This window comes from Diceros bicornis, chromosome 30 (assembly GCF_020826845.1).
Source record: "Diceros bicornis minor isolate mBicDic1 chromosome 30, mDicBic1.mat.cur, whole genome shotgun sequence".
Classification (NCBI taxonomy): domain Eukaryota; kingdom Metazoa; phylum Chordata; class Mammalia; order Perissodactyla; family Rhinocerotidae; genus Diceros; species Diceros bicornis.
The window spans coordinates 10,843,031-10,853,304 of record NC_080769.1 but is presented as its reverse complement, the minus strand read 5'-3'; the positions used below and the strand labels follow the sequence as shown (position 1 = coordinate 10,853,304).

Below are 10,274 nucleotides of genomic sequence, written 5' to 3'. Positions count from 1 at the left end.
GTTAGTGTTTAATGGGGACAGAGTTTCAGATTGGGAAAATGAAAAAGTTCCGTAGATGGATGGTGGCAGTAGCTGCACAACATTGCAAATATACTTAATGACAAGTGTACAAAATTGTACACTGAAAATTGTTAAAATGGTACGTTTTATGTTATAATAATTAAACCACAATAAAAATATGAAGTGGCACAAAATAATGGAGAAAGGTTGTGAGATTTTGTCAGATAATATTTTCAATTTCATTATAAAATAACAGAATGATTGAGATTTTTTAGATAAAATTTTAGCACTAGTCTTCAAAAATCTTTACCAGGATTTCTAACCCACCACAATATTGACATTTTGTTCTGTATCATTACTTGTCATTAGGTGATGTCCTGTGTAAGGTAAGATGTTTAACAGAAGCCTGTCTTCTACTCATTAAATGCCAGGACTGAGTTGTGATAAGCAGAAATGTCTCCAGATATTGCTACTTGTCCTTTAGGGGGCAAAATCAGACTGACTGAGAAGCACTTGAGCAGTTCAGTTCCATGGGTGCCGTAGTTGATGGCGTTAGCTTTCAAAGAGATGGGATAACAGGGAAAGTAACATTTTAGGGAAGATAAAACTTCAGTTGAATCTTGGAAAGATTGAGGTGGGGGAGCAACAGAACACCCCATTGATGCTATTATCTCAGAGGTCAAATGTATTGGTCTGGCGATCATCAGTCTGCACGGATAGCAAGATAAATCAAGTAATTGTACAGAAAGAGGAAAAAGCTCCTGTTGAGAAGAGAACTGGGAGTTAGAAAGACAGGATGATGCCTGGCTGAATTCTAATCATTATCCTTCAGTTTTTGATTATGAGACCCTAGTAGATGTATGCTTTCATTGGACACTATACCATCCACTGCAACATTAGCTACCACTGTAATTGAATAGTTATTTTTATAATGCTTTTTTATTTCTATAACTATGTAATTAACAATTGCCCCATAAAATCTCTACATAAACTTTGAATCCTATCGCTTCCTAACTTTTGAGGGAAATTATGCTATCCCTTATCCTTTCTTTATCCTGTATATTCCAATGTCTGCATGCAATGTTATAATTTGCGATGTCATGGGAATGTTCCAAATTCCCATTTCTTTTAATGAAAATGACACTCTCTCATAGACTCATACTACTCTTTTGGTATTGCTCCAAACTTTGGAGAATTTCATCTATATTTGTAAGATCCATTTCCGCTCTGCTCACTGTCTCTTCAACCAACTCTTCTGGAGTCTATCTACCTCTCTCACAATTGCTCTCCCTGAGGTCGGCAGTAATATCATGTGCCCAATAAATTCTAATGGATATTTCCATTCTTCAAAATGCTTGATTTTTCGGTAGCAACATCACTAATGGCTTCTGATGGTGCTCAGGGCAAGTTACCCCAGGAAGCACCACTCTGGTATGTGGATTATTTCAAACTGATGACAATAAATACTCAGAAAATTCGGGAATAATATTTGAGTTTCCCCTCCCAAACTGTCTAAAGAATTTAAAACAAAAGATCTGTTTCAGGAAGGAGTTATTATCATGATGGCTGTAATGATAACGTAAAATAGATGTTACAATAGGAAAGGCACCAAGCCCCTCTTACCGAAACTCTATCTCTCCCTGGCCACATTCTCTATAGATGGCCCTGAAAAGAATTGTCAGACAAACATTTGCATTTCTATCTCCATGTGAATTGTCTTCTTCCCCTCTAAAATCCCAGACCACTACCCACGCCCAACACCTCCCTCGCCTTTAGCTACAATACTTAAACAAGTAGTTTAGACAGAGGGACGAGCTGTTCATTTCTGAGTTTCTCCCATGTATACATGTTATTAAACTTGGTATTATTTTCTCCTGCTAACCTGTCTTGTTGATTATTTGGTCAGCCATAAGAACCTTAAGGGAAAGGGCGAGGGGGATTCTGCCTCTTCCCCAGACACTTCCTTCTCATTTTGCAAATAGGCACCTTTCTCGACCATTTCACTTTTGTGAAAACAGGATTCTGAGTGTCAGTTTTGTTGGGCTCTTAATAACATTAAAATATCCCTAGGGGAAAAAGCCCTAACTTCTAAATTAAATCTTACGATGAGAAGGCAAGTATTTGGGCAATATAGTAAGGAGACCTGCAAGACATTTTTGAAGGAAGATAAAGAAATATTTTGATTTATAGGAGAATGATCTTATTGACTGCAAATGTGTAAATGTACCAGATATGGAAAGAATAATTGTGAGAAAGAAGTTTGTCCCTCTCCGCAGCTGTCTTCAGGGAAACAGAAGTAGCAGAAAGTTTTGTTTCTATTATTGTCCTACCTCAAGGGAGTTTGATTGTTTAAAGAGTGGAATGAAAATAGAACAATTTATTTAATGAGAGGCTCTGAGAATTCAGCCCCCAATTGTCCTAGAAACCTTAAATAAAGTTCCAGTGTCCCAAGAAAACCAACTGAGGCTTCCCAGTGATATGAGTTCTGAATTCCCTGCCTGGATCTTCTCCCTATACTTCCTGGGGAAAAGTCATTATAGTAGACAAAGCCCGGGCCCCCAGGGGTTTCCATGATGCCATCTGAAAGAGCCCCTGTATCCTAGTAAACACTGGGGATGGAACAGGGGAGGGAAGATATAAAGAGTGGAGGGGAAACTTTTACTAGACCAGAGTACTAGGAACACAAACAAGTGTTTGTCAAAGTGTCCCCAGACCAGCAGCATGAGCATCCCCTGGGAGCTTGTTAGACATGCAAATTTTTGTCTATCATCCTAGATCTACTAAATCAGAAACCCTAAGGTCTAACTCAGCCATTTGTGTTTAACAAGCCATCCAGGTGGATCTTATGCATGGCTAAAATTTGAAAGCAACTGCTCTAGGGGATTTCTTGAAATAGATGATGAAGGATCCAAACAGGGCTGCATCATCAAAGATCTGAGGTTTCTCAAGCTCCAAAATCTTATCTATTAGTAATGATTCACTTGTCTTTGATTTACAATGCTTATGTCCTCTTTCTTTTTTCATCTTATGCATTTGTTTGAATTATCAGAATAATATTAAATACTTATCGTTCCTAGCAGCAATTCTTGGATGTTCATTAATTGTCCTTTCTTAATGCTTCCATGTTCAAAAGAATATTTTTTCATTGAAAAATGCACGTTATATACCATTTGAAGGATATGTCCTTATTGTCCTACTTTGAGACGCTGCATCCCCCCATACACGTACACCTCACCATTTGCAGCAGTGACTGTTAAAATAATTAAATACATTTTGTTTTATATTGAACTTGCCAGCCTTTGTATTCATATATTTATGCAAGAAATGAATATAAAAAGATTTCCTAAAGTTAAAGCATATTTAAATTCCCAGGGTAAGTATTATTGACACATGGTTCATTCTTCTTTAACATACTGATCAAGACAGACTTAAAAATAAACAAACAAACAAACAAAAAACAAAAATAGAAATCCAGAGAACAGATTGGTAGTTGCCAGAGGTGGGAGTGAATGGGTGAATGTGGTCAAAAGGTACAAACTTCCTGTTATAAAATAAATAAGTGCCGGGATAGAATGTACAAAAAGTGACTATAGTTAATAATGCCGTATTGTATATTTGAAAGTTGCCAAGAGAGTAGATCTTAAATTTTCTCATCACAAGAAAAAATTTGTAACACCTGTGGTGATGGATGTTAGCTAGAATTATCGAGGTGATAATTCCCAGCACATACAAGTATTGTAAAATTGTGTTGTACATCTAGAACTAATGTAATGTTAAAATATTGATCCACATGTCCCAAGGGATGGACTCTAGTGAGTGCTATGCTGCATTGCTCAGACCTTCTTCAGGATTAAGGGCTTATTCTTCCTGGTTTGGAGGTGCAGCCATCTGACAGCCCCCAGCCCACAGCACTCTTTCAGAATTGCCCTCAGCTAAAGAGACCTGCCACACTTAAGATCACACCACTCAGATCTCTTGCTGTGGGAGCATTACTGACTGACAGCCATCTGCATCCACCACTGTGTTTGCACTGACGTTGCTCCTGGGCTGCTCCCAGCCACTGACTGAGCACAGCAGGGTACCACTGCAGGCCCATTGCCATGATCACACAATGACATTGATGAGCATGTCCATTATCTTTCCAGGACAGTGACTCCTCTTCTTGGCATGCAAGATCTGAAGTGCCAGGTCGCCCCATAGCTTGAAGTTTAATGGGACTTTTTCCAAGTCCTTGGAAGTGTTTTCCCTTTAGGAAGCAAGACCTCTAAACCTGCAGAGGCCAGGAGTGTGGAGACCTGAAGCACAAACCCCTCAAGTGGTTCACTGGCAGTGCTGTTAGACGAGGCTGCTTCCACTTCCAACATTTGATTTGGGGACTCATGTATTCCCTAAACAGGAGATATAGCACACTATGATTGTCATTGGTTTACAGTGTATACTGCATCCTTTGACTTGTGTAGTCAGCATTTCCTGTGTATTCAAATGTCTGCATGAAATAGGATCATTCTCTTTGAAATTCAATATCTCCCTATAGCTTCCTTTAAATTATTTTTTTTCTCTCTTTCATACTCCATACTCTCTTTAGGCAATGTTTTACCACTGTCATCCTCTCCTCTGACAAACTTTACATATGATTTATATTTGCCACTATGTTTCTTCAATACTCACTCTTCAACCATCTCTACCTGGATTTTTTCTGCCCCTGCCCCTCTACTAAGTGGCATTAAATGGAGCCTTCCCTAATATCAACAAAGGCTTCCATGTCAACAGCAAACATCAAGGGGTATTTTCTGTCCTCATTTGATTAGTCTTTTTCAACAAAATGAAAACTATTAACCACTCTGCTTTTCTTCAGAGAGGACTTCTTGGCCTCCATGACACCATGGATATCAGGTAATCCATAAAAGCTCTGAAGATTCTTCAAAGGAAGAACATCACAGAAAGTCGGTTCCTGGGTTTTGTTCTTACGGAAATTAAATATTCCCTATGGGACACCTTGTCACTTTTAAGTCAAACCAAAGAAAGAAGAATTTCTCCATGGAGAAAATACTTTCTTCTTCCCCCACTGTTGCCTATATAGACACAAAGTGGGCTGAAATTTTTCTGTTATTTTATCTTTATACCTTAAGGGAGCTGAATTGTTTAGAAAGAGGAAAGTCAGTAGACCAATTTATTTAATGAGGAGGTCTGAGAATTCAGTCCTTGAGACAATAGTTATATGTCTCTGTTGCCCTTGTCCTATAATTCTCTGATCCCTGCCTAGAGAAAATCCTATTGGGCTTCCCAGGGGCAGACCTCAGAGAATAGAAAGTTTCATTGATAACCGTCAGAGAGGGTCAGTGTGTCCCAGTGAGGGCTGGTGGAGTAAGAAGTAGAAGAGGATAGAAAGTGGGTACTGGTCTTTCCCTCTAGAGTGATGAGACTGGGACAGTCCCACATTTATTTAGTCTATAAAGGTGAAGTCTCTCTACATTGAAGATACTTTAGTTTCTGCTGAAACCAGGCTTTTCCAGCTCTTGTTCTGTTTCCTTCTCATTCCTTTTGGAATCCGGAGCTTCTTTCAGACAAGAGTTATTTCCTAGAGAGTCTCCACCTCTTTTCTACTATTTCACATAGTCATAGGCTCCTGTTGGATTTCCTGTGTCCAATCATTCACTCACTAGCTACTCACTGGAGATCTATTGTGCACCAGGTATCGTCTATTTTATTCCTCCTTGATTGTATTTTTCTATCATATTCCCTAACTACTTTTGCAACAGACTCGACTTCCTGAGAGCACTTAGTAGTTCTGCGTTGATTGTGTTTTTTTGTTCCACTTTAGTGTCCACTATATCATTGACAAACAAAACAATTATTTCTGACATTCAGTACTCAGCACAATTTCCTTTTCTCATCTTACAAATCTCTTTAAATGTTCAGGTGACTATTGAGTGATTGAATTTGGAACAGACTGCCTTGGTCTGTTCATGAATTTAACACAAATATTTTAGTGGTTTAATGTGGAATATCCTGTTGGCTACAATTGTAAAACAACCATTTTTTACTGAGTGAAGAAACTATCCTTAGTTTCCTCGTTTGGCAAGAGACTCTGTCCAGGCTGCTAACCACAGCAATGGCTGTTACATTTTCTCAAATGCATTTTCTTTTGTGATTATGATTATGATTTCTCTTCATTAACCTATTTTTGCGACGAATTGTGTTAACAAACATCACAGTTTTAAACCAGCATTCCACTCATAGAATAGATATTATTTATTCATGATTTATTATTCTCTTAAAATATATATGAATATATTTGAATTAATTTTACTATTCATTTTAGTGTCCGTATCAGGCATATATAAGCTTGAAGATTTCTTTTCTGTGTCATAGTTGATGCTTTGGGTCTAAATCTTTATTATACATCTAACATTTGCATGTGTTGAGCACCTACTCTGTGTCAGATACCGGGTAAGTATGGTGAGCAAAAACAGTCATGTCCTCTGACCCACAAATAAACATAAAACTCCGAATGTGAGAGGCACATCAAGGAATAGTACAGGGTGCTGGACTTGTGGGCTCACCCCCGTGCTCTCCTGATCCTCACTCTCTGTTCTCCATCTCTGGCCTCTCAAACCCTTTCCATTTCCAAAGCTCACTGATCCACAGTGCAACCGTGAATTCTGTTCTCTCAGCACAGAATGCACACCCATTCTTTATTTCCCCTGGTTAACAATTGCTCATCCTTCATCTCACAGCTCAGTCATTCATATTTTAGAGAGGCCTTTTCTGCCCACCTCCCCAAACTAAAGTGTTCCTTAATGATTTTTTTCTTTCTCTAATAAACTGCATTCTCTAGGCATTACTAATGACAAATTTTTGATTGGTGATTACCAGAGGGGGAACAGGGCAGGGAGGAGGGCGAAAGGGATAATTGGGCACATATGTGTGGTGATAGATTGTTATTATTATTTTGGTGGTGAACATGAGAACATGATGTAATCTATGCAGAAATGGAAGTATAATGATGTACACCTGAAATTTATACAATGTTATAAACCAATGCTACTGCAATAACAATGTTACTGCAATAAATATAAGGAAATAAATGAATAAAAAGGAAAAAAATTACACATTTTTTTCTATTATGGAAAATGTAAACATTGACTCACATCTTAATTTGCCTTTTAATTTATTAAGGATGATTTGATTAATACAAACTTTGTATATTTTTCTTCACTTCTATCATTGTTTTACCATTAACTAACTGATAGTTAATATAACACATCCTTACATCTGAGCACGAACACATGAGCACACACTCTCCAACATGCCTTGGATTTTATTTTAATGATTTTGTCATTTTCCTCCTTTCCTTATCTATGTAGTTCACATGCTTTTCTCTCTTCTTGAAAAAAATCCACTTGGCAGGTAGTTTCTGAAAGAGGTAGCCACAGGGATCTTCATTCGTTAGAGGTGCTGCATGGTGGTCAAAGGGGGTAACAGACCTGTGGTGTTTATAATGAACAGAATTCCATCCTAATGGCTGCCCAAGTATAAAGGAAATTTGATAAATGATAGCCATTCAAGACAGATTTATTGTGACATTCAGAACAGAAGCTCACATTTATCAAGTGTCTGCTGTATGTCACAGGAACGACACAGCAAAAATACTTGCATCATCTCATTTAATTCACTTATCAGTCTTACAACGCAGGGAATATTTACTACTCCTGTTGTAGAGGTGAGGTCTCAGCAGCTAAGAGAGATTAAATAAATTTGTCAAGGCTGCACAAATAGTAATTTGGTAGAGCAAAATTCTCTTCTAGGAAGTCTGACTCCAGATCCCATTTTCTAAATTACATCTCTATACGGCACTTTGGGAGAGTTATCAAAAATATCAAAAACAATTACCAAAAATAGTTGTCTTAAAAGGAACATACTAATGCCGATAATAACAGTTATCATTTATTGCGATCCTACTGTACACAGAAGCATTTCTAAAGCTCAAAGAAAGTAATAATAGTAACCACATTTTTAGAAATAAAATTAAAAAGCACTTGAGTGTTAATTGTGACATCAATAAGAAACATCAACTCAAGAATTAATGTTGTTAGAGATAGAGTCCACATTTTAATAACCAGTACAGAGCCATTAGAATGTAGGAAGTATGGAGCTTTTCAAAGAAAATACATTTAATCATATTGGAAGGGACATGTCATAGAAGAAATTGGTTTATGCCCATAGCCTTAAATATGATTTGAGTCAGTGAATAGGAAATGAAAAATTTAATTTTAAAAAGGTTAATAATTACATTTAAAATGGAACTGGGCTACAACTTGACTGAGTGAATAACTGTCATTGGAAAGACTCAACAGAAGGTGAAGTTTGTCCACGTAAGGTGGAATCAAGAGGTGCTGACTAGCAGAGGTGCCAGCTGGATATTCATTGAACTTCGCTTTTACTTTCTTACACACAAGCTCCATGGAAGCTGGAAACCACACAAAAGTCTCAGAATTTCTCCTCCTGGGTCTCTCAGAGGATCCTGAACTGCAGCCCCTGCTCTTTGGAGTGTTCTTGTCAATGTACCTGGTCACCGTGTTTGGGAATCTACTCATCATCTTGGCCATCAGCTCTGACTCCCACCTCCACACCCCCATGTACTTCTTCCTCTCCAACCTGTCCTTTGTGGACATCTGCTTCATCTCCACCACCGTCCCAAAGATGCTAGTGAACATCCAGGCACAGAGGAAAGACATCTCCTACATAGGATGCCTCACTCAGGTCTATTTTTTTATGATTTTTGCTGGAATGGACAATTTCCTCCTGACTGTCATGGCATGTGACCGGTTTGTGGCCATCTGCCACCCCCTGCACTACATGGTCATCATGAACCCACGCCTCTGTGTCCTCCTGGTTCTGATGTCTTGGTTCATCATTTTCTGGGACTCCCTGCTTCATATTCTACTGTTGAGGTGGCTGACCTTCCGTATAGGCACTGAAATCCCACATTTCTTCTGTGAACTGGTTCAGGTCCTCAAGGTGGCCTGCTCTGACACCCTCATCAATAACATCATCATGTATGTGACAACTGCTGTGGTGGTTGTCTTTCCTTTCACTGGAATCCTCTTCTCTTACTCTCAGATTGTCTCCTCTATAATAAGAATTTCCTCTGCAGGGGGAAAATATAAAGCATTTTCCACCTGTGGGTCTCATCTTTCTGTGGTCTCCTTGTTCTATGGGACGGGCCTAGGGGTCTACCTCAGTTCTGCTGTGACTCATTCTTCCCACAGAAGCTCGATCGCCTCAGTGATGTACACTGTGGTCACCCCCATGCTGAACCCCTTCATCTACAGCCTGAGGAACAAGGATGTGAAGGGGGCCTTGGAAAGTCTCCTCAGCTGAGCAGACTCTTCTCCATGATGGGTCACTGACCTTAGAAGTAAGTGGATATGGTTGGCCCCAAAGGCAAATTTTGTGAATTTAAGTCCCCTGGTTCTTTCTCGCCCCTAAAACACATGCTTGATTTTATCAGTTCCAAAAACACCCATGTATTCACTTTTATTTTTCTGTAGTAATTTCTCCTCAACATCCTCCTCAGTAATTTGTTTTTGAGTTTTATGGCTTATATGATGTTCAGAAAGTTCCATGTTTGATTAGCTTTCTTGAGAAATTCTTAAGATTTCTAACTTGAGATTTAAACCACTTATCATATCAAGTGCTGACATGGTACCCCCAAAATTATCCCTTCAAATGTTGATGTTCTTCACCTTACTTTGTTTGGGAACTTGTTTTTTCCAGAAGAAATGGATTCAAAATGATAGAGTAGCCACAGCAAGTGCTTACCACATCAGCACTGTGCTTGTTTCTTCACATGTCTGACTTTACTTCATCTTGAAACTGTTTCTTTGAGATATTTTCTCTCATTCACCCCACTTTTCAAAAGAGGAAATTTAGATTGAGTTGGACCATGACCTGGTTAGCTGACACTGACTTTGCTATCCTACTTTTAGGAGAACAGTGATGTGATTTTCAATTTCAAAGCAGGAAAGTAGATTCGAAAGCTGTTTTTTTTTTTTTCAGATGATTCATAGTAATATACGAACTAGAATAACTCAGAGAGGTTGCTTCATTCTTTGTGATACTTCTTTGCATTCTTCCTTCTATCGTTTCTTCTTTCCTTCCTTCCTTCCTTTCATCCTTCCTTTCTTCCTTCCTTCTTTTATTCCTACCTTTTCCCTTCCTTCTTTCCATTCATTATTCATTCCTTCCTTCACTCTTTTCTTCCTTCCTTC

General features: G+C 38.5%; 1 protein-coding gene across 1 annotated transcript; it reads left to right on the top strand.

Annotated features, from left to right (window-relative positions):
• Positions 1–8,463: 8,463 nt before the first annotated feature.
• Positions 8,464–9,384, top strand: LOC131394606 (olfactory receptor 7D4-like). The gene has a single exon (XM_058525995.1). The coding sequence runs from the start codon at positions 8,464–8,466 to the stop codon at positions 9,382–9,384; it is 921 nt and encodes a 306-aa protein (XP_058381978.1).
• The last annotated feature ends 890 nt before the right edge of the window (positions 9,385–10,274 follow it).

Coding starts and splice junctions, on each gene's coding strand:
- LOC131394606 (XM_058525995.1), top strand. CDS start 8,464: ATGGAAGCTGGAAACCACACAAAAGTCTCAGAATTTCTCCTCCTGGGT.